Source organism: Miscanthus floridulus, chromosome 6 (assembly GCF_019320115.1).
Source record: "Miscanthus floridulus cultivar M001 chromosome 6, ASM1932011v1, whole genome shotgun sequence".
NCBI lineage: Eukaryota > Viridiplantae > Streptophyta > Magnoliopsida > Poales > Poaceae > Miscanthus > Miscanthus floridulus.
The window spans coordinates 112044113-112067969 of record NC_089585.1 but is presented as its reverse complement, the minus strand read 5'-3'; the positions used below and the strand labels follow the sequence as shown (position 1 = coordinate 112067969).

The window sequence follows — 23857 nt, the reverse complement described above, 5'->3', positions numbered from 1 at the left end:
TTGCTAGATTTAGGTCTCTAATTTAACTTGGGGCCTTGCATGTTAGTCACAAGAAACTTAGGAACCCAAATAGAAGTATTCCTATATATGTTGGTTTTCTTTCTAACATATTTGGCAACCACTTTTCCACTGCTGTTGCTCTTCAAAACAAAGCATGATGTCAAGCTTTGTCAAGGTGCATAGATCTCTGGTTGATAGGCATACTTGTTCATGTTGCCCCACATTGATTCCTTAGGCTTCTAGAAAACCTATTTCTGTTGGAACACCTTCTTCTTGGACTTAGTTTGATCAGGAACAGAATTGTTAGCCTTCCCATTTTTGTGGGGCGTGGCACTACCGTCCTTCACCGTGGCACTACCACTAAGTGGCACTGCTGCTCGGGGACGCTGCACTGCCATGGTCTGTGCAAGCTAATCTATACCAATTTTGCCCTTCCTCTCAAACTGCACACATTCATAGTCATTCACTATCCTTCTTCCATTTGTCTTGGCTCCTTTTATGTGTCCAAGCCCATGCTTGATTGAGGGATGCCTTCCTTGCTTGAATTGTGGCCCTTTTGATTCATCATTCTTCTTGTCATTAGATTGGGTCTCACCCATCTAGCCTTTTCTAATGATTTCATTGAGCCTAGCAATCTTCTTTCTCATAGCCTCCATGTTTGCAAGGTTAGTGTAATAGGCATTCAAATCAAGATTAAAATATTTTCCACAATCTTGACTAGTAGAGGGAGCAGAGGTTTACTTTGCCTTAGGGAGATGTGAGTTGCTATCCTAAAGAATGCCATATTGCACCTCAAGTTCTTTGTTCTTTTCATCCAAGTCATAATACTTTTTCTTGAGAGCTTTATTTGCTTTCTTTGTAATAGCATGGTCCTCTTGCTCTTTGGCCAAAGCCTTACGTAAGGATTCCACCTCACTTCTCTTTAATGTAAGAGCTTCTTTGCTAGCAATATAGAGATCCCCTTGTTGGATAAGAGTCTCTTCTCTAGATTCTAGCTCAGCTTAGACACTTTTTAAATTCTTCATTAGCTTAGTGATGAATAATTTGGTATTTCCATTCAAATTTTTAGTTATCATATTTATTTCTTTATCACTAGATTCATCATCACTAGAGCTATCACTAATATCACTACTACAGATATCAATAGGAGGTGGAGGAGATTTGGCCTTCGATTTGGATTTTACCTTCTCACGCTTTGCCATGAGACAAATGTGAGAGGAGTAGTAGTCATCATCAGACATGTTGTTAAGAGCCTTGGTGTAGGGGATGACTTGTGAATAGCAATGGTTGCAACCTTCTCATCCTCCTCACTTGTGCTCTCTCTAGTTGAGTCCCATTCATGCCCAATATGAGCCTCTCCCAAGTACTTCTTGCTCTTTCTATGGTTGGCCTTCTCCTTTTTCTTGTCCTTCTTGTATTTGTTGTTCTTGATCTCATATGGACACTTAGCAATGAAGTGATTGGTGCTACCACAATTGTAGCATGTCCTCTTTTTCTTGTTTGTAAAGTTTCTCTTCACTACCTTGTAGCCTTGCTTCTTTAGCCCCTTGTGAAACCTCTTCATAAAGAGAGCAACATCATCAATCTTCTCATATTGATCATTATCATTTTCACTTTCACTTGAAGATGATGTGGTTTCTACTGTTTCTTGGACTAGCTTGATTGCTTTGGGCTTGCTAGTTGAAGCTTGCTTGTTGATCTTGGACTTGCTTATAGAGCCTTGCTTACTTGATTTGTTGGCCTTGAGAGCTACATCCTTGATCTTGATGCCTTCTAGATTTGCTTGCAATTCACCATGCTTCTTCCTCTCATTTGCTTCTTCTCTTTGCATGTCAAAGGTCAAGATCTTCCCAAGTACATCATTTAGTGTGAAGTACTCAATTTTTTTCTTGTCTCTAATTAGAGTCACTATGGTCTTATTTCTAGGTGAATAAGCCTCCAACATAATATTGACAACTTTGTAATCATCTAGCTCATCACAACCATAGCCTCTAATCTTGCCCACCATTGTCATCAACCTATCAAACATCTCTTGTGTCCTCTCTCCATCCAAGATTACAAACCAGTTGAGCTTTGACATCAACAAATCATTTCTTACCTTTCTCACTTTGTCAACCCCTTTATGTGCTAGGTGCAAAGTGTCCCATATTTGCTTGGCAACATCAACCCCAATCACTATATTGTACTCATCACCATCCAAAGCACTAAGCAACACACTTGTGGCTTGCCCATTGAGGTGAATGATTCTTATCTCCTCTAGTGTTGGGTTCTTGGGATCAATTGGTGGCTTAAATTCATTGCAAACAATCTCCCAAATACCGGAGTGAAGACCTATAAGATAGGCACTCATCAAGTGCTTCCACTTGGCAAAGTTAGTCCCATTGAAATGAGGTAGCTTGCCCATAGGCACATTGATGAAAGACCTTCGATCATGGTTAGTCATAGGTATAGAAGAATAGTTAAAGGATATGGCGGCATATTTGTTGTTGTTGGCTTTGCCTTTTCCTCTCTTCTCCTTCTTGTCCCCCTTCGACACTTGGTATGACTCATCATCATCTCCATCTTCGAAACTACTTGATGATGCATTTGTTGCCTTTTCTTCTTATTCCTTCTTCTTCTTAGCTTCTCTCCTTTTTCTTCTTGCTTCTTTTATGAGCTTTCTTTCTTCTTATCTTTGCTTCTTATCTTCTAACCGATGCTCCTCCTCCTTCTATCTTGCTTCTCTTTTGAGCTTTCTTTCCTCCTTCCTACTTCTTCTCATTGTCATTGAGAGCTCTTTCAGCATCAGTAGCCTCAAGATGTGGTAGCATGGTGTTGCTTGCTGTTGATGCGCTCAACTCGCTGCTATCCATGTCGACATCCACTGGCTTCACACCACTAGTTCTTCCTCCAGGCTCCATACCTCACATGATGAAGCGCTCACAAGGTAACCTACTCCGATACCATTTGTAGGATCTATGGTTAGCCTAGAGGGGGTAAATAGTCCTATCAAAACAAACACTCAAACTTTCATCCAATTCAACTTGCGGCACTGTCGCTCTGACCTCGCGACACCGTCGGGCCAGAACAACAGCACTACCGCACCTACAAACAACTTCGAGTCACAGTTCAAAATTAGTGAATGTAAACTTGAATCGGAGAAATTTCTTAACTTCCTGCAGGTATGAGATTCACAGATCGAGAGCTAGAAGTGGTAGGAACACAATATACAAGTACATCGACCACAAACCCTATAAATCACCTTAACAATAATATAAAATGCAAAATGATGTAAATCAAGCACAAGGTGACACGATGATTTAACCCATGGTTCAGCTTGCCACCAAGGCTTGCCTACATCCATGTTGTTGAGGTTAGCCACTAAGGCTTAGGGCTTTGCAACCCTTCCTCGTTCTCAAGTTAAGAGACTCAACTCTTGAGATGAGGGGTGAGTTTACTAGCTTCAAGAGGTGGTTACAAACCTCCTAGGGCTGCCACACAAGTTGGCAAGCTCCATGGGTGATGCTATAGCCGGCTAAGAGCAAAGCTCTAAAAGTAATAAACACAACTGTTGGCCAAAATGTGAACCAAGTGCTCTTTTGAGTTGGGGAATCAAATGATCTGCTCTCTAATTGAGTTTGGAACCTTTTTCTCTTAAGGATTGATGGGAAAATCAAGGGAGAATACTTGGGAGCTCAAGATCACCAATGGAGGAGAGACAGAAGGGCACTTGTAACACCCCTAGTGTTACGAGCTTGCTTAGCACCGAGATTTAGGTCCGAGAAGGATTAGCTTAACAAGTTTATGGGTTTTAAAAATTTATAGCGCACGTGAGGTGAAAAACAATTTCTATGAACAAGGATCAAACATAACTTGTATTTAGTACTTACATAAAAATTAAAGTACAAGTTTAGTAGATGGAAAGACAACTTTAACTTTTGGAAAATAGCTGTTGTTAACTAGTGTTTTGGGAGGTCAAAAATCAAATTTGATGTTAAGATAAGCTATTTTTGTTAAGTCAGTAAACACTTGAACTATTGTGTAAAATACCATTTTAGGCAAATTATATTGAGCAAAATAGTTAAATAGTGCTTAAATATTTTGCTCTTGTGGGTTAGTATGAGGTATGGACTATCGCATGAAATACTTGTTGGTAGCAGTTAATAGGGTTTAGGTCTTTTAAAAATTATAACAAAAAGTATTAATGGTTGTTAGTTTGAATTGAATCCTTAACTTTTCTAAATATGGAAAAGTAGTAAGATAATGCTATTTTGATATTTAATTTCTAACAAAAATGTTTAAACACTAGCTGCATATTTTGGTATTGTTGATTGCACCGAAGTAAGTGCTTGAGCATGGCATAGGTCAAAGTTGTGTTGGAGGTCATGTTGCTCTCATAAAAATTGCCCAAACTTCGTTGGAACGCGGTGTAAACCATGTTGATGGGCGCTCTGTTCGTGAACCAGCACTCTAGTGACGAACCTAAGTTGGCATTCTTTTATCTCCCGCTCTGGTTGCTCTCGGGTCATGATGATTGCTCCTCTAGCTAGCTGGTAGTGTCGACTTTAGGATAGAAGGATTGGTTGGACTTCGGTTGAGGTGATCAACATTCTTTGCTTTGCTTTAAAATGCGTGCATGGCACCGAGCGTAGCCGCTTGGCCTAAGTCCATGGTCACCGTGCATGCGGACGCTATGGGCATCGGTCTCACACTGTGGCTAGGTTACGGACATGGATCAGCTGTGTGCACGGATGGTGCCTTGTAGCGCCTCAGCCTAGCATTGGACGGCCCTAGCTGGCCGTGGTCTAGCTCCCGCTGTGTAGTGCGCTAGGCCGAGATGAGCCTATGGCTGTTGTTGCTCGGTCGATGTGGTGTCCGCCTTACCCCTCGTATCACCTACCGCATTGTTCCCTTAGCATATGTCGCTGCCGCCATGTCTGGTCGCTGGCCTGATCACAGGGGCGATGGGATGCCTTCCTGCCGCATTTGCCCTTGCTAGCCGATGTCGGTGCGACTGGCTCGGGTCCGGCCGCTCTAATTCAAGCGTGTCACACCAAGCCGCCTGGTCTCATCACCTATGTGCATGAGCTCGCTCTACCACCGTTGACCAGAGCCCTGCTTTAACATGCCCTACCCCTCGAGCTCATTCGCATGTTTTTTTCCACGACGTGGCCTCAGCCTAGGCACCACGCTCGCCTTTCAAATTTGCCAAGCCCATGGTTTCTCAGCCCATCTCCTCATGTCAGTAAGAAGCAGAGGAAGTTAGCTAGACATCCCACTCTTGTTGGGTCCAACGGTTATCTAGCCATGGCCAATTTTGGATTTTGCTCGCTGCCGGTCATGTGTGCCGCCGTGACTAGAGGGTTGGGGGGTAAGGCCTGTAGGAGTGGTAACAGTCCAATTGCTCGTAACCCTAAGTTCACCTTGACTCCCTCCATTCGTTCCTCGTGTTTTTTGGTCAGGGTGCTCGTCGTTGGTGGGGTGACGCGCCGGTGTCCATCGCAGAGCGCCGCTGCCTCGCTCGATCGCACGTGGCTAGACCATCGCAGCGCTCCCCTGCTTCAACCATCAGTAGGGCGTACACCACGGTGAGCCACTGATGCTTATCCGCCACTTCTACTCTGTCAAGCGTATGTAGGCTCGCCGGAACAGTCGCGCCACCGCCGTGGATAGCCACTCGCCGCTACAGCCCGCGACAGTGCGCCTTCGAGTCCCTAACCGCCACCCATCCTTGCGCGTTTAGCTATAGATGGTGGTCGGCCCCTTAATGCCGTCGTAGTGAGCCTAATTTGCCCGACGTAACCGCCTTGTGCCATCGGCCGCTGCACCAGCGCGTGCGGGGATCCTAGGGACCTTCCCGTGGTAAAGGCAAAAACATCCGAGGGTTTGGTTGCAAAGTTACTGACGGTAGGAATAGTGTGCATAGTAGTCGTATTAATCTCTAAAAGCTCAGGGTCCTTTCTGCAAAATAGCCAACGCGCGCAAGCGCCCTAGGCCTTGGGCCATACTGGGCCGCCGCGATGCGCACATAGCCACGCCGCGCTGGGCTGCCGGGCCAGCTGGGGTCACTGTCGGCCCTTTCCTTTTTCTAATGTATTTTCTAAGTTAGTTTCTAAGGTAAATTTATAAATTCAATATAAAATTTTGTAGTTAACCAAAAATTATTAAACCAATTTTGTTAAGTTCCTAAAATTATGGTCTATATGCTAGTATATTTTGTTCACATAGTTTTATAATATTTTTAGAAATGATCTAATTAATTTGATATGCTCAATAAACTTATAGGAATTTTTGTGATAAATTGGTGATAGTGTTGGCTCTAAAACTTTCATAGTAAATTTCTAACATTATGAGGTGCTCACTATAATTTTTGTAGCTCCATAATAGTTAGTTTGCTAGGGTAGCTAAATGAGCTCTAGTTCAAAAATATATATTTAATCAATAAAATGCCGAAGCACCTTGGGATTTTAAAACTAGAATATTTTTCTAGAGACAAAGCCTTACTTAATGACATGGATACATAGACTAGTACGCTAGTTAGTAAAGCTAGCTCGTTAGCTTGCGGAGCGTAATCATATTTTTAAGAGTTACGGTTACCGTTGATTAATTGCGTCTCTACGTTGCATCCACGTATATCATAATAGGAACAACGATTGATCATGGAGTCGACCGAGGTAGTAGAAAAGATGGTGCCTTGATGATCGTGACACCATGATGAAATGCTAACTTTTGGTTATATCTTACCTAGGAAAGCCTCGGTGCATAACCCTTATTATTCTACACTTTATCTTATGCTTGTGCATTAAGTTCTGAGGAGTTGAATAAAACCCACTTGCATATGTATATCCTTATCCTATGAGTCATACTAGCATGTCAGGATCGTGTAGATTGCTATGCCATAGGATTCGGTAGAAGTCGAGTGATTGCCTGTCACTCGCGAGAGATAGAAAAGATATTATTGTTGTTATTATATTACTAGCACATAGAATATATATATATATATGAATGATAATTGGAGACCAAGCAGAATGATACTTTGGATCTAGACTTGGTTAGACATTCGAGTGAGGCTCGGATTACACTTGTTCCGCCTATGTTGATTGAGGACCGTCCATTGCTGTGGATGGTAGTCAGGTCATAGACTTATTATCCTGAGCACATACTTGCTTATAGAAACGGGAATGCTCATTACGCTCTTGTCATGGGTTCTGGCTCTTTCCGGATCAGCTGATTGAAGGTAGGGAAAGGTAGAGGTCTATGCACCATACAGGAGTGGAATGGGTTGGTCTTGTTTGTACCTGGGGTACAAATGGGGCATGTGTTTTGAGGTACCCAGCTGGGATACATTGATTCATGAATTGTCGTTTCTGCGAGACGGTATGACTTGGCTATGGTCTAGCACCGTAGTAAGAACTAAAACTTGAAAGGTGATAAAATGATTCTGATTGCTTACCACCAGCTTGAAAGTAGCATAGGTGCTTTCATAGAATAGTTAGTTAATGAACTAATGATGATTGCTAATAAAATTGAATATAAGGACGCATGTTTAGTAATGCTTCCGCAGATGTAGCAACCCACAAGCCAAATAAACCTTACATATCCTTAGAGACTTTTATTTTCCTCATATCGGGTAAGTCTTGTTGAGTACAATCGAGTACTCAGGGTTTTATTCCTCCTGTTGCAGGTGATCGGAGGATACTTAGAGCTGACTCTTGTGTGTGGAAACCTCCTGGTGGGCTCAAAGAGAATTTCTTTTACGCTACAACCGTAGTGTTTATTTATAACCCTTACTAAAGGTTTTTATAAGAAAATATGTAAAATCTGCTAGCATCTCTTGTATATAAATGTCTACTATGTTAATGCTCCACCATGTCGTTAAATTAATCTTTGCTTCTTCTGTAACTCTGGTAACGTTGTTAGATTCCGCTGTTATAATCAATTGAGGTAATATTCTACTACTGTAATAAAGTGATATAAGAAATGACTTCAGAATATTGTAAGCTTTATTATCTCATTTGTGATCCTAATGGAGAAATGTGGATTTTCGAGTTCTTCTTTGGAGTGTGCTCGACGGAACTGCATAGTTTAGTGCCTTCTCTTGAGTTCTTAGTGTCTAATGGAAGACAAGTACTCTTAGAAGGTATTAGATTAGGCGGTTTTGCCACAACACTCTTCTGTTCTTGGACGAGTTGAATGAGTGGGAGAGAGAAGAGCGACGTTGGGGAGGAAGGGGAAAGGTTAAGTACCCCTAGCCCCAACGGTCACTTAAGTCGCGGTAGTGCCTCTCTACAGGTGCGGCACTGCCGCACCAGGCAAGACGTCAAGGGTAAGAATAAAATATTGGTTGTCTTGGCCAAGTAACTGAGGATGTATTTATAAGATTGAGCAATTGGTACCACATGCTAGCTTAAGCATTGTGTCCCCCTTTATAGTACGACTTTTCTTATATTCAAATTCAAAATATAAAAGAATTTAAACCTTCTTTTGAGTTTGAAGCCATCAACATTTGAAATTGGGGGCTTCTCCATTTCGTATAACATCCTCGAATATATATTCCCTGCTCGTAATCTCGATAAATATCATTAGTTCTCTAATTACGTAGTCATTATCACCAAAACCCATAATTAGAGCTTGATTGTACTTTCAAAATGTCTTCTACTCCTTTAGCTCTATAATAGGGATTCATTCAAGTGATTTTAAGACAAAATAAGGTGCTTGCAAAAGACCACTTTGTCCTCACTAATTAGGATGGAGGTAGTAGTTTAGTTGTTATTTTTCTTAATTAATGCTGTTTGTTTTGGATGACGCTAAGTTTAAAAGGAATCTCAAAATTTCCTACCAAAAAAGACAGAGAAGAGTAGGGGTCAAGGGCCTATAATACCTTGTATTTTGGTACAAATTTGAACTTCGGCTCCTTTATATTAGAGGACATAGGGTGTAGATTATACCATACAAATCATATGTATTCTTATATTGGTTCTAATGTAGACTTAGTTTCTTATATAAAAAACCATACCTTCTCTCTCTTCATTAATTATAATGTCACATCACCTTAAACCCGGTTTGATCCGCTTCTTTTTTCATCCGAAATAGTATTTTTCTCTCATAAATTCCTCCAGCATTCCTCCGAACCATCCAAATTCATCCATAATTCCTCAAAGTGAACATGCCCACTAGTATCTCTTTTAGTTAGCACACTAATTAATGTCTATAGAAACCATTTGATTTTTGTGTTGAGAGTGCCATGATACCATAGTTAGCTGCATGTCTTCATTAATTATATAGAAACCACCTAGGTGATTTCCACGCGCGTGGTTACCATGTATCCATCCCAGGCAAGGGTGGGAGCAATCAATTGTATATTGTTTTCTCAAATATATCTCTTGATTTTCTAATGTCAAGTGTCTAAATAAAATAGATATATTGTGAACTGCTGATCTATGAATAATGCCTTTTTTTTTAATCTTCAGTTTACACATTTAGCATTTTTCTAGGATAAAGAGATTCAAGATGATTTATTATAATTTTTTAAGCTAACATCAAAGTGGATAGTTTTTAAGCAGGCATCTAGATCTCACTGTGATACCGTACAAAATGTTGGCCACGAGAGTAAGGAACAATCACACCAAGGGATCTATTGTGCCGACATTTTGTCTTAGCTTTGCCTGACTCAGCTACACGTGTTTGGTGACTTTAATTTTATGAATCACACGGTCGGTAAGATCCAATCCAAACAGGATTATCGACACTCTGTAAGCTGGAACCTGCCAATATTTTGTCTTCACTGTGCGTGACTTAGCTACACGTGTTTTAACAGCGACCTTAATTTTACGAACCACGCGGTCGGTAAGTTCCAATCTAAACAGGATTGTCGACACTCTGCGAGCTGGAATCTGCTAGCATTTTGTCTTTTACTGTGTGTGACTCAGCTACACGTGTTTCAACGACGACCTTAATTTTACGAATCACGCGGTCGGTAAGATCCAATCCAAACAGAATTGTCGACACTCTGTGAGCTGGAACCTGCTAGCATTTTGTCTTCACCGTGCGTGACTTAGCTACATGTGTTCCAACGATGACATTAATTTTACGAATCACGCGGCCGATAAGATCCAATCCAAACAGGACTGTCGACACTCCGTAAGTTGGAACCCTCTGTAGCCGAATCTTGGCTCCGCCTCTGTCCATCCTCCAATTATCACACGCGTAAATAAAAAGGTGAAAATGACAATGCCACCACTCCTGACCCAGAAGGCGGGATGCCCGCACTCAAGCCACCACGACCCGGCAGGCGGCACGGGCAGCGCCAAACGCCGCCCAAGGCTCACCAAATCAGAAGGGTTCGCGACCAACCCATCGGACCCTCGCCCACGCCATCCAGGCATTCAACTTCACGCCTCCACCAAAAACCAGGATGGCACGCCCGCGCGCCTGACCATCCAACAAAGGCCAACCTACCCTCGAGCCGTTTCTTCTTCACGCCCTTGCCCGGTTGGCCCCGCTGGATGTCTGGATCCATGATTCGGGTCCCTCTCCCTGCCCTCTTCCCCATTATTCTCCTGGTCGCCTGCCTGGCCACCACTGATGCGAGACTGGCGATTGTGACGTCTCTCGTCACGTCCACGGTCATCGGCCCCTCCCCACCTACCACTCTCTCCCTCCGCCCCACGCCGACCCACTTCCTCTACAAAATAAACCCCCCGGTATTTCCTGGCCTAACATGCTCTTCTCCCCACTTCCTGCGAGCGTCCCGAACTAAGGTGCTCGTGGTGGAGGTGGTAGGTGGCGATGGCCTCCAAGCTGGGCACCAAGGCCGCGGCGGCGTCGCCAGCGGCTGCTCACCGGGGAGGTCTCGCCCGCGGGCCGCAGGGTAGGAGCTGCGTTGCCTTCGGACCAGCAGCGTCCAGGACCAAGGGGCTGCGCGCGGCCAACAACTCCGTGACGCCCATGGCCAAGTATGAAACCTCCTTCACTAATAACAAATTGTTTGATTCAATGAACGGTTGTTGCGCTTGGTTTCTGGAAGGTATGTGGGGGGAGGCGCTGGATCCGGATGATTTTGTGCTTGTGCGTCGTGGTGTGGTACTTTCCGGCTCTTATTTGGAGTTGGATGTTGGTTCCCAGTTGGGGGAGTTCTCGTGGTTTTATGTGTTTCCTTTTGTGAGATTCGCCCTTCTGAACCTGATCATTCATGTTTAGATACTCGAGGCATCTAATTTGTAGTTGGGTGCTAATTCTAGAATTTGGGGACCTCCTGTCGAACTGTCCCGCGGAGCTTATTATTGGGTTAACGAATGACATGATATTTGATTATTCTACGCCTTTTGCTTAATACCATACCATGTGAAGTTGAATTATTTGGTGGTAGACTTGACCTTGGAAGTCATGACGTATCCCCAAAGCATGATGTAGCCTCTAGTCACTATATATCTACATTGTTGTAACTAATCCGTGGAAATTTCCACACCTCTGACGACTCAGATGTTGTAATTCCTTTCTGACGAAGTCTCCTTGGGCGCACCCAGTGCAGAGCTCCCCCTCTCTGCGGGGTCTGGGGAAGGGTGTTAACCACAAGCCTTACCCTCGCCTGTGCAATGCGAGGAGACCTTGATTTTTATGAAATTATTCCGGATACGTAAGTGGAATCTTAGCTCTTAAGGAGGAAATTGACATGGACGGCTATATATATACTAATCTCGTTGCTTTTTGCACAAAGGCTTACTGTCTTATGTGATGCTTAACTCTTTCTTTTTACGAAATCCACTATTAGTTATACTGAAGGAACTGATCATTCTTTATCTTAATGGTGTGCTTTTATTAGGGAAGAGAGGGTTGATCGAAGTGATATATTTGAATTGGATAGCATTAGACAAGTTTTGATTAGACTAGAAGACAGCATCATATTTGGCCTCTTGGAGAGAGCCCAGTATTGTTACAACGCTGATACATATGATAGCAAAGCTTTCCACATGGATGGTTTTGAAGGATCTTTGGTTGAATATATGGTTAGAGAAACTGAAAAGCTCCATGCACAGGTGAATCCATTTGGACATTTTTTAACAAAAACAATTGATCATGGCATGCGAAAGAATAACATATGCTAATGTTTTTAACATAGGTTGGGAGATATAATAGCCCAGATGAGTACCCTTTCTTTCCTGAGGATCTGCCTGAGCCCCGGTTGCCACCTATACAATACCCAAGGGTAATGCACGTTCTTGGTTGTCAAATGTTTCTCTTGATGACTGTTTTGGTTTCTTTGTCACTGTAAGAGATATAAACCATCATTTGCAATCTAATGTACCATTTTCTTCATGGAGGTAGATAAAATAAATGTGTTTCTGGATACAGTTGTTTGGCATCTGAATTAAAAGGCTTGTACAGCTAGCTAATATATTGAGCAATGCCCAGTTAGTGAACAACATATAGGTAGTGACAGTGTGCTGTGACTTGCAGAATGCACTATCATTATTGCAAATGCCACAGCCCACAGACCTTAGATACAAGTGACCGAAAAAGTTCCGTGTTTACTAATATACTCTACTTTCTTCAATATATTATGGAATGAGCTCAACAGCTCTTTATTGTATTGCGTTGAGCGATGGGGTTGTTTTTTGTTTTTTTATTACAACATATGCTCTTTTGACTTTGAGTAAATCAAAAAGCTCCTATTTGTTAGACTAGCGCCTATAGGGCTGGCCATGGGCCTTGGCGCCCACGCCTGGTGGCTGGGCTGCCTCAGGTTCATAGTAGTTGATCTCCCAGATTAGGCAAGGATCTCCGTTGATTGGGTGTGTTCTATAAACCCTACACCTTGCCTATATATGCTGTACCCCCTTGTACACATTGAATAAATCTACTACTTTCCCTCTGCCATATCTTCTCTCATGGTAAATCTACTACTTTCCCTGTGCCATATCTTCTCTCACTATTGAACTGTAGGTGGATCAGATCAGAGGTGAAAGTAGCATTATTTGCATTTTTTTCAAGCGGATATCCACTGATGATGATTTAGCACTTTGCTTCAATTTAATCATTGGATGGTTTAACCTGCATGAATTTTGTCATATTCTACAAGTGCTGGCATAGTGCAATCCTGATCCATCTGCAACATGAAACATCTGTTTATGCTGCATTTGGACTGTCATCTGTTGCAAGATTCATAATGCCAATGAGATGTCCTGGTCTTATGACCATGTTAGTAAGTTTTAGATGGATTCATACTTCACTCTTGTCCTTTGCATAGGTTTTGCATCCCGTTGCTGATTCTATAAATATCAACAAAGAGATTTGGAAAATGTATTTCGATGAACTTCTTCCAAGACTGGTGAAAGAAGGAAGTGATGGTAATGCTGGATCCAGTTCTCTTTGTGACACGACCTGCTTGCAGGTACAGCTGATATTCATGTTAAATCCTCTACTCAGCTTTAGTTCTTTGGGTGCACATCTGCTTTTGTTCCAGTCAACTAGGTTATAAAAATTCCTTTGCTCTGTCTGCTGCAGTTTTCATTCAGTTAAAAGAATATATTTTAGCAAACAAAGTCAAGCCAAATTTGGCATCAATCCCTGCAAAATTTCCTATCACCGTGATTTCATGAGATGTCATTTTCGTAGTACTGAGCTGATGTTTGCTGGTGACTTGTGCAATTTTGCATTTTTTATAAATTTTTCCTTATTCTGTGTTCCTTGTTCCATACTTCAGGCACTCTCTAAAAGGATCCACTATGGGTTGTTTGTGGCAGAGGCCAAGTTTCAGGAGTCCCCTGAAGCTTACATGCCAGCCATAATAGCCCAGGTCTGTGCTTTTGTTTCAACTCTAGTATTTCTAGTACTACTATTTCAACTTTTTCTTTGTTTTATTTCAGAGTTTCAGAACAAAATGATATTTCGATTCATTTGAAAAAACTGTCTATTTCTTGTCACGTTTTGCAAAATTCAGGACCGTGATCAACTCATGCACCTTCTCACATATGAAACGGTGGAGCGTGCTATCGAACAGAGGGTGGAAGCCAAAGCCAAGAACTTCGGGCAAGAGGTGAACATCGGTGCTGAGGACAGCGGCAACCCACCGGTGTACAAGATGAGGCCGAGCTTGGTCGCCGAGCTGTACAGCTACAGAATCATGCCGCTAACCAAGGAGGTTGAAATCGCGTACTTGCTTAGGAGGCTGGATTGAGTGTGTTTATATAGCGGTAAACTGCCAGATCCGAACTCCTGGCATTAAGCCAGAACATCGGTAAGTACCCATTTTGGGGACAGGATAGAAAATATACCATGTGTGGAATTGTGGCAAGAAACATGCAGAATATCGTGTGGGATTGTCGGTTACTCGCACCTCGTGCGTACTGCCAATGGCTGTAGCCTGTATGGAATGCTGGGTCACTTTCTTTGGCGGGGTGCCCTTTTGAATCGGAGTAGATTTTCTCATTGTCGTTGGAATTTATACAGATCCTCTCAAGTGTCATCGAAATTTTCAACTTACTTTGATTGCCAGTATTCCAAGTTTGCATTTTCTTGGTTGCCATTCCTGTTAAAATCTGTTAACTTGTACTTTTTTTTTTTTTGCAAATTCTGTTAAGTTGCACTTGTACCACTGATATGATGGCCTGCCCCCTCCGTTATCTTATCCTAGCCGCACATCGCACCTGCCCAATTCGGCGCCGAACCGGTTGTGGGAGAAGCGTTTGGCGAACACGGGCGTGGAGGCCCAACGGCGTGGCCCTGGCCACGTCTGGGACTCTGGGCGAGCGCGGCGACCTTGGCGAGCGTTCGGCCTGGGTGAGCACGCGGCCGCCGGGTAGGTGCCGGTCGCCTGAGCTCACGTGGCCGCCCAGGCCTGGCTGAGCATGACCGGCACGCGGCTAAGCAAGGGCCCGGGTTTTTCAGACTGGAGTGGGGACGACGACGAGCGGCTTGTGTCGACGGATCTCCGAGAGTTGGAGCCGAAGTCAACAGGATAGCTGAGAAGAGATGGTCACTGAACCCCCTAGTAGCAGCAGAGTCGTGAGTGTCCGAGTGGGCATATGTCTTCTTCATGGTTCCTGCTTAGCTCTATCAGTCTCTCCCTCTCTTTCCCATGTAAAAGCGTATATATCTTGGAGAGAATACACAATAATTTCATTAACCGGGTTGTCCAGTATTCATAGGGTACAAGGAAACGATCTCTCGGCACGGTCGGGGAGCCCGGGCCAGAGCAGCACGACGCTCGTGACTCGTGAGAAAGGCGAGCGAGAGCAAGGGAAGCAGGCAAGCAGCACGGTGCTTCGGCGAGCGCCAACATGGCAAGTTAACAGATCTTAACAGCAATGGCAATCAAGGTAATGCAAACGTAGAATAGTGGCAGACTGGCAGTCAAAGGGAAGTAGTATAATTTTTCAATCAATGGTATTAAAGGATCCATATAAATTTCGGTGCCAACCAGGGGATTTATGCTTTGAATTGTAGGTCTGTTTGCTTCAGGGCAGTCCTAATGAAAGAAACTAGTAGTTTCTATAACATAGGACACCGTACCAAAAAAATACTGTTTTTCAACCCATGGTTTCTATGAGTAATAATTATTTTCTCTTTCTCTCTCCCAACCCTATCTTCTTTCTTCAATGGGAGTGCGACACGAGCTCACTAGAAACTGGTGGTTTCTCCCTAATGGCGATTTCATGGTTTCTTGGTGCATTGGGTCAAGAGTAGACCTGGTTTCTTCGTGAAGAAACAATTTCTATGATTTTTGCTCTCTTTCTTCATTAATTACGTTGTCATGTCAGCGTTTTACCTACTTGGCAAGTCATTTAATAAGAATAGAAATCATCATCAATACACCATTGAGACTACGCTTATGCCTAAGCTCTGGCTAGCCCAACATACTGCAAGTGTCACATAAACGTGACGACAATTATTTGGCCAGCTATATTCATACGAAACGCTGAAGGGACGTCAAACTTTATGTGGCAATGCCATAGACTAAGCCAGGTAGCCAATCAGGACTAAAGAGCAGGCCTATTCTCGGTGTATACCTTTGGCAGCTTAAAAAAAAGTTACCTTTCATGTAGATACAACAAATGAAGACCGCTATTTCTCAGCGTCAGAGCAAGTATAATAGTAGGCTGTAAGCCGACTAAATGCTGAGGTGGAGGAGAGATGGGAGGAGAGAGAGGAGAAACGGGTTGTAAGCTTACAGTCGGCTTGGGCACAAGAACCAAGAAAGTCTGTGAGAGAGATAAGTGGGCCATATATTAACTGTAAAGAGCCAACTACTATATGAGTGGGCTGAGAGAAGGCTACAAAGAACCTTACAGCCAGCAAACCGACTGTATTATTAGCCTTGCTCTCAGTGGCATCAATTTTTTTAGTTGGTCCCACAACATCCACGTCACTGGTGGATGGCGATGGTCCTCAGAAAGCATGTGTTAGGGGGTGTGTTTTTTTGCCATAATGTGTCGCCACATGGTTTCTCTAGCATTTTGTTAGATGAGGCGTTCGTAGTTTCCGCAAGACACACTGACAATGTGAGACTACTTTATATTCCAAGTGACATCCGAGCCTACATGGCCTGATAAGACCAGAGTCCAGCATAATGCGTTGGGCGGGGCCTAAAGCATGCCAAAGCTGCGGTAGGTGAGTTGTGGCGTGTTGCGGTCAGCAATCAAACACACCCAAGACTTTTGTGAGCATGAAGAAACATGGAGCCACATGAGAAAATCTTGTGACCGTTCCCGAATGGAGCCACATTGAGACAGTGAGCCAAGCCAAAAATTAACCATGACCATGCTAGCAACGACCACACAAACTCCATTAACAAACACAAGTACCTCGTGACACTGTAGCTTTATTAGAGTCCCATGTACGTAGACAAACTTAAGAACTTGAAATACAACTCTTTCACAGGATTTCGGTCAAGAAGAGTGAGGTGATCCCATGAATCTAGAGTCTGAGCAAATACAGGTGGTTTCTCATGTGCTTCGGTGTCACATGGGGGCAAGCTGGTGCTGATTAAGACATGCTTAGCCTCCATTCATATCTACTCCTCTTTTCATAAATTTCCCTAAATGGGTTAGCAACATATGCTAAACTCCCATATGGCTCTTTGCCTTTGAAGACATAGGACGTCCCATCTTATTAATTGGCCAACGGTGGCCATGACGAAACAATATGAGGTTTGGTATACCTATTGGTGCTTTTTAGTGTTTGGTTGTATTTGGCTTATAAGCCATGGCTTATCAGCCAACAAACAATATTTTTCTCTCACACCAAACCAGCCAACCGTACTTTCAGCCATGACTTATAAGCCAAACAAGCTGCAACGAACAAACTGTTTGTTTGTACGCATTGCATATCCTATCTCTCTTAATAATTGGGCTAATTTCATCCTAGTATTATTGATTATATGCAATGATCGTATCTATTGACGAAGGTTGGTGCAAGTGACCAGGGGGTAGGACTGCAGGAGCACAACATATTGGCGTGTTGGACTGTTGGTGGGCCCAACGAGCGGACCTTGTAATCTAGCCCAACCTAGTATAGTATGGTTCTTTCATCTCCTTTTCTTTTCTTTTTTCTAAGTATAAGCAAAATGTTAAGCTGAATTTATACGAGCTATCTGAGTTGTCCTTGTTAAAGGGGAATTAAAATTGCATGGACTGTTAAAGGTTGCCTAGAAGCACACTGGAAACCGATTCGTGCCGACTCACTGGCGATCCGCGAGGAGTTGACTCGATCAAATTTCAGCCCGAGGAGTCGTTTCCAAGCAAATCAGAAGTTTGCTCGCGTCGTAACAAAAGAAAGAAAGAAAGAAGTTTGATCTCGCATACGGCACATGCGGACCCAGGCCGGCAGGCCCAGCCCAGGTCACGCGAAATCCATTTACCATGATTACATGAACGCAGAGCATTCCTCAAAAAAAAAAAAAAAAAAAAAAAAACGCAGAGCAAACGCCCCAGGTGTGTTCGGGCTGCATATGCCAGTTTCATCCGTCGCCCTGCGGCCCTAGTTACTGCTAGATAACCCACTCGGTTACCAACCTGGCCGACGGCCGCCACCGGGTAGAGAGTGGTTTCACAAGCGCCGAGAATGAAATGCATTTAATATGAGAATATCCAGCGCAACAAAATCAATTCGATGTTTTGAGAACGAAGAGAACACACACACCCCGATTCTATTCATAAATACAGTTCCCAAAAGTTCAAGAAAACCACCCCGCCGCCGCCGCCGCCGCTTCCTGTCTTCATTTCGACACATCCAAGAAATGGCTACCGCGACGCGCCTCCTCCTCGTGGTGCTCCTCCTCTTCGCGGCGACACCGGCCCCGTCCCTCGCGGAAAGCTTCGTCGTCGGCGGCAGGAAACATCGCTGGGCGCCCAACATCAACTATACAGACTGGGCGGACCAGAACCAGTTCCACGTCGGCGACTGGCTCGGTACCATTCTCCCCTTTCTACCTCTGCACACTCAAGCGTTAGCCATCAAGTCGACTGTGTGATCGAGATCTAGCTTTTGGTAAAAAAGAATTGAAGGCGTTTGCTTGCAGAATTCAGGTACGAGAAGGGCCAGTACGACGTGGTGCAGGTGAACGAGACGGCGTACGCGGCGTGCGACGCCAGCAGCCCCATCCTAAGCTACAGCCGCGGCCACAACTTCGTCTTCCGGCTCAACCAGACGGGCCGGTTCTACTTCATCTGCAGCCGCGGCTACTGCTGGAATGGAATGAAGGTCTCCGTGCTCGTCCAGCCGCCGCCGGAGTCGCCGCCTCCGGTCGTGGCGCCGTCGCCCCACGCGTCAAGCGCCAGTGCGGGTGCGGCGCCCGGGGTTTGGTCTGCGGCACTAGCTGCCTTGCTGGGCTGGGCGGTGGTCAGCCCGTTGCCGTTTCGGGTCTAAACGTCCAGGCGCGCACACTGGACAAGTGGACGTGGACATGAGTCTGCAGCTGTTTGCTACTGCTGTGCTACCCGGGCACACCGAGCTGCTCGTGCTCTCCCCAGTCAGATACACGCCACGTGCACAGCTCCTTCATCGTACGGCAACGCGAAATAACCCTCCGACGGCAGCCAAACAACATGACGGCTCGGCTCATGGAACCTCATCGGCTCAGCTTGTTCGTTCCCATCCCAATTCCCAATCCTGGGGCGGCGCGGCCAGCCCATGGGCACGCTCCCCGGCGGCGTGGCCAGCACAAGGGCAGAGCTCCTCGGCGGCGCGGCCAGCACAGGGGCGCTCTCCCTCGTGGTGCGGCCAGCTCAGGGGCGCTCTCCCGCAGATGCCGGCGTCGCCCGTACTCGCGGCCAGCGCTGCAAGCGACCTCGCCATCCGTCGTTGCCCGCCCGTACACGGTTGAGTCATTCGTTCCTAGAGCGTGCTTGCCTTCCGCCTGCGACCTGACCGGCGCCTTCTGCGTGCGCAGATCCGTCATCGCCGTCGCCTTCGCCTATTCCGACGCTCTTGCCGTCGCCTGAGCCTCTACCGGCTGAGGATATGGGTGTTCAGATAAGCTGAAGAATCTGAATCTGAAATGGGCAGATTATACTTGATTGATTGATATGGGTGTCATTGTTTCAGCACAGCAGAGCATTCAGGATGTTCCCGTCGTTCTTGGCCGGGGAACCATTGTCCAAGTCCTGAAGGCTCCTGAGGTCATGTCTACCTGATGATGTCTACTAGCTACATGCTACAGTCTGAAAAAAATGTAAAAGATGGATGAGAAAGTGATGTGGGGAGCATTCGCAAGTAGAAAATAACTTGTTGATAGGCGTGCAGTTCATGTAGGTGCTGCAGCGTGATACATTTGACAAATGGTTGAAGAATTTATTTCTTAAAGACGTTTTGGCCGCTGTATTTGCAGCTTGGAGCAAGTCCATGGCTGGGACAAGAAGCCTGTGCACTGAATCGATGCATCAGGCTCTGAACAGCCACTCAAGCTGAAGTTCTCTCAAGCTGAAGTTCTCACTAGCTCAGATCGATTGTACTCATAAAAAAGTGGTCTGTGCGTCGATTTAGTACTAATATATCCCTAGGGCTTTGAATGTAGATGAATGTAGATGTTTGGATAGGACCGACAGATTGTCAACAATTGTATCAGTATATAGTTCATTGATACTTGTAAAATGTAAAATGTGATTTTTGTCTGAAATATATTTGGATGTTTTGAAATCAGCAGTGGAATGGATGTCTTAATAATCTCATAGATTCTCTGAAATGCATTGTTCTAAACAGGCTCCTATTGAGAGCAAAGTGTGTAAGGCTCCTATCTGAGCAAAAGAGACTTCCTAACAGCAAAAGAGCAAAGTTACATAGATTTATTATTCTTGCACTCCATTAAAATGTAACTTCCTAACAGTTGTTTGCAGTGTAGCATCTTGATCAACTCCGATTAAGAGACATGTGTATCCTCCTAGTATGTATGGAGCAGCCATTGCAGAAGGATCAGCAAGTAAACTGAACTGTGGCATTGTGGAAGTAGCATATCCAGCTTGCACGAAAGGAGCATCCATGGCTGAAGATGGCCCTTCTTCTACATCGTTATTTTCCGGATTTTCACCTACAATGAAGCATATATATGATAATACAATATTTAAAACAGTGGGCAGATCAGTACCTTTTTTCTGACCACCCTTCTTCTTCTTCCCTGCCTTCTTTTCAACAGCATTTTTAAAACGTGTATTCTTTGGTCCCTTTATTACTTCAGGAATTCTAAAAGATATTACTCCATTTAATGGTTGCTTGACATTTTCATTTGGAATTGGAGGAACCTCATTAGATTTTTCATGCATCTCACTTAGATAAGTATCTGCTTCCAGGTTCAAGTTATGTATGGCTTTCTGCAATTTATCAAGAAGTTCTTTTGACCGAGAACACTTCAATGCAAGAGATGTGGCCTGTCGAGATATAAGTGCTGCATGTGTTTTCAAATCTCTCATCTTAGTTACTTGTTTCTCAATATAAAATCCACTTTTGGCATAGTTGGTCCATCTAGGCAGGATATATTGCGATGGCAAATTGTATACTCCATTTGTATTGAAGACTCTAAGAGCATGCTTGCACAATAAACCTGTACGATGTATGGTAGTTTCCAATTTAAACAACCCATATTACAGCTTACAATGTATAAATTGAAATGTAAATAGTATACATACCTATGGATTCAAACCTCCGACAAGAGCATCTAATGGTGGAATCTTTTTTTCCTCGATGAGGCCCAGCTTAATACACTGAAGATTCCACCATAGGTTTGAATCTTTTTTTCCTCGATGAATCTTTTTTCCCTCGATGAATACTATTTACATTAGATGCTCTTGTCGGAGGTTTGAATCCATAGGTATGTATACTATCTACATTCATCTACATTCAAAGCCCTAGGGATATATTAGTACTAAATCGACGCACAGACCACTTTTTGTATGAGTACAATCGATCTGAGCTAGTGAGAACTTCAGCTTGAGAGAACTTCAGCTTGAGTGCGAGCCTGATGCATCGATCCAGTGCACAGGCTTCTTGTCCCAGCCATGGACTTGCTCCAAGCTGCAAATACAGCGGCCAAAACGTCTTTAAGAAATAAATTCTTCAACCATTTGTCAAATGTATCACGCTGCAGCACCTACATGAACTGCACGCCTATCAACAAGTTATTTTCTACTTGCGAATGCTCTCCACATCACTTTCTCATCCATCTTTTACATTTTTTTCAGACTGTAGCATGTAGCTAGTAGACATCATCAGGTAGACATGACCTCAGGAGCCTTCAGGACTTGGACAATGGTTCCCCGGCCAAGAACGACGGGAACATCCCGAATGCTCTGCTGTGCTGAAACAATGACACCCATATCAATCAATCAAGTATAATCTGTCCATTTCAGATTTAGATTCTTCAGCTTACCTGAACACCCATATCCTCAGCCGGTAGAGGCTCAGGCGACGGCAAGAGCGCCGGAATAGGCGAAGGCGACGGCGACGACGGATCTGCGCACGCAGAAGGCGCCGGTCAGGTCGCAGGCGGAAGGCAAGCACGCTCTAGGAACGAAGGACTCAGCCGTGTACGGGCGGGCAACGACGGATGGCGAGGTCGCTTGCAGCGCTGGCCGCGAGTACGGGCGACGCCGGCATCTGCGGGAGAGCGCCCCTGAGCTGGCCGCACCACGAGGGAGAGCGCCCCTATGCTGGCCACGCCGCCGAGGAGCTCTGCCCTTGTGCTGGCCACGCCGCCGGGGAGCGTGCCCATGGGCTGGCCGCGCAGCCCCAGGATTGGGAATTGGGATGGGAACGAACAAGCTGAGCCGATGAGGTTCCATGAGCCGAGCTGTCATGTTGTTTGGCTGCCGTCGGAGGGTTATTTCGCGTTGCCGTACGATGAAGGAGCTGTGCACGTGGCGTGTATCTGGCTGGGGAGAGCACGAGCAGCTCGGTGTGCCCGGGGTGCACCCAATTTTTTTCCTTTCTAACAGTATAGTGTAGCCGTATGGAAGGAAATAATCGAGAAAATGAGCCGTGAGGAACTGTCGCGCTGGTTATACTACAAACGTTTGCATGACTGTTCCTGCATTGCCAGTAACTAACAATGCATCTTCTGAAGTTTCGGCACCAACCCAACACATGTAACAATACTCTACGCTTATAACTGTGAAAATAGACTAAACACAAAACTGTGGCGCGATGGGTATACGTATACAGGACGTTTAGTGAACCAACATTTACACAGTCACTGTTCGCTGTGTTTAGTTACAACGCAAAATAGAACGTGCAATTTAGTATGCTTAACACAAAGGGAACCTTCCCGCGCTAAATATTTGTACAAATTATAAAGCCATTTAATAAAAGCTTTCATGGTCTTTACATCAGGTCCAGTAGCCAGCTGCCTAGCCTCAGCCTTGCCAAAAAATTGGACCTAACAGTCCTATGAAGATATTAAAAAGCGGCACCAAGAACATGTACCAAGAACACCTGGCATGAAGATTGAAAGGAAAACTAGTACTCTGCTCAAATTTGAAAACCCTGGCAGCCAGGGAACTCATTAGGCATACGAAAATTGGACAAACTTCTTTTCGTTAGGAGCTCGGACGGTTTTTTGGTAGATACGATTCAGATCATGTTTGGTGCCCGGCCAAGTACACGTACCATGTAGTTGTCGGTGAAGACCTTCTTCAGCTCTTCCCAGGATCCGATGGAGTCCGGGGCGAGGCTTGTGAACCAGTTCATCGCAGGTGACGTAACCATGATGTGAAGATAGTTCGCCATGACGCTGGTATCTCCCCCGGCGGCGCGCACAGCAGTGGCATAAGCTTGCAGCCACTGTGTGGGGTTCATCCGCCCCTCGTAGGGCTCGACCCTAGTGATTTTGAAACCACGGGGCCACTGGAGTGTTCGGAGTGCCCTCGTGAATGCTCAGGGCCCTTTGGGATCATCGCCGTCGTGATCTGCGGCGTTGCCGACGTTGAGTGGCTGGAGGGCTGAGTCTGGATTACCGAACTCTTGCTCGTATTCTTGACGGCGGCGTACTTCTTCTTCATGGAGAGAGAAACGACGCCCGTCGATATGACGTCGCGCGTCTCAGAGATTGTTGATGTGCGCTCGGATGTCTTTGATCAACTTCCTGGTCGTGTTGGCGAGGGTAGTCGATGTGGTTGCCCCTAGCTCCCCCTGGAGAGGTTGTCCGTCGTCGCGGTGCTGGTCGGCGAAACGACTTCGGCTGGGGCAGCGATTAGATCTTGGCGCAGCGGATTGGTGAATCGAGCTCGTCGAGTAGGAAGGTCTCTGATCCTGTCGGATCTCGTTGACCTGGCAGTGCGCCGCTTTAAGCATGGCGGCAACCTTGGCGACTTTTGGCGTTTGTGGAAGCCAGGCAAGCTCATTGGTAGGGATGAAAACGGATCGGATACGGACGGATATCACTGATATTATATTT

General features: G+C 44.9%; 2 protein-coding genes across 2 annotated transcripts; both read left to right on the top strand.

Moving 5' to 3' along the window:
• Positions 1 to 10685: 10685 nt before the first annotated feature.
• On the top strand, positions 10686 to 14488 carry LOC136456603 (chorismate mutase 1, chloroplastic-like). Its single transcript, XM_066456521.1, has 6 exons — positions 10686 to 10934; positions 11801 to 12014; positions 12098 to 12184; positions 13226 to 13369; positions 13682 to 13774; positions 13919 to 14488. Exons 1-6 carry the CDS (start codon positions 10768 to 10770, stop codon positions 14153 to 14155), a joined length of 942 nt encoding a protein of 313 aa, XP_066312618.1. The 5' UTR covers positions 10686 to 10767; the 3' UTR covers positions 14156 to 14488.
• Positions 14489 to 18199: 3711 nt separating this feature from the next.
• Positions 18200 to 18910, top strand: LOC136459076 (early nodulin-like protein 19). Its single transcript, XM_066458979.1, has 2 exons — positions 18200 to 18386; positions 18497 to 18910. Exons 1-2 carry the CDS (start codon positions 18215 to 18217, stop codon positions 18841 to 18843), a joined length of 519 nt encoding a protein of 172 aa, XP_066315076.1. The 5' UTR covers positions 18200 to 18214; the 3' UTR covers positions 18844 to 18910.
• Positions 18911 to 23857: the final 4947 nt, after the last annotated feature.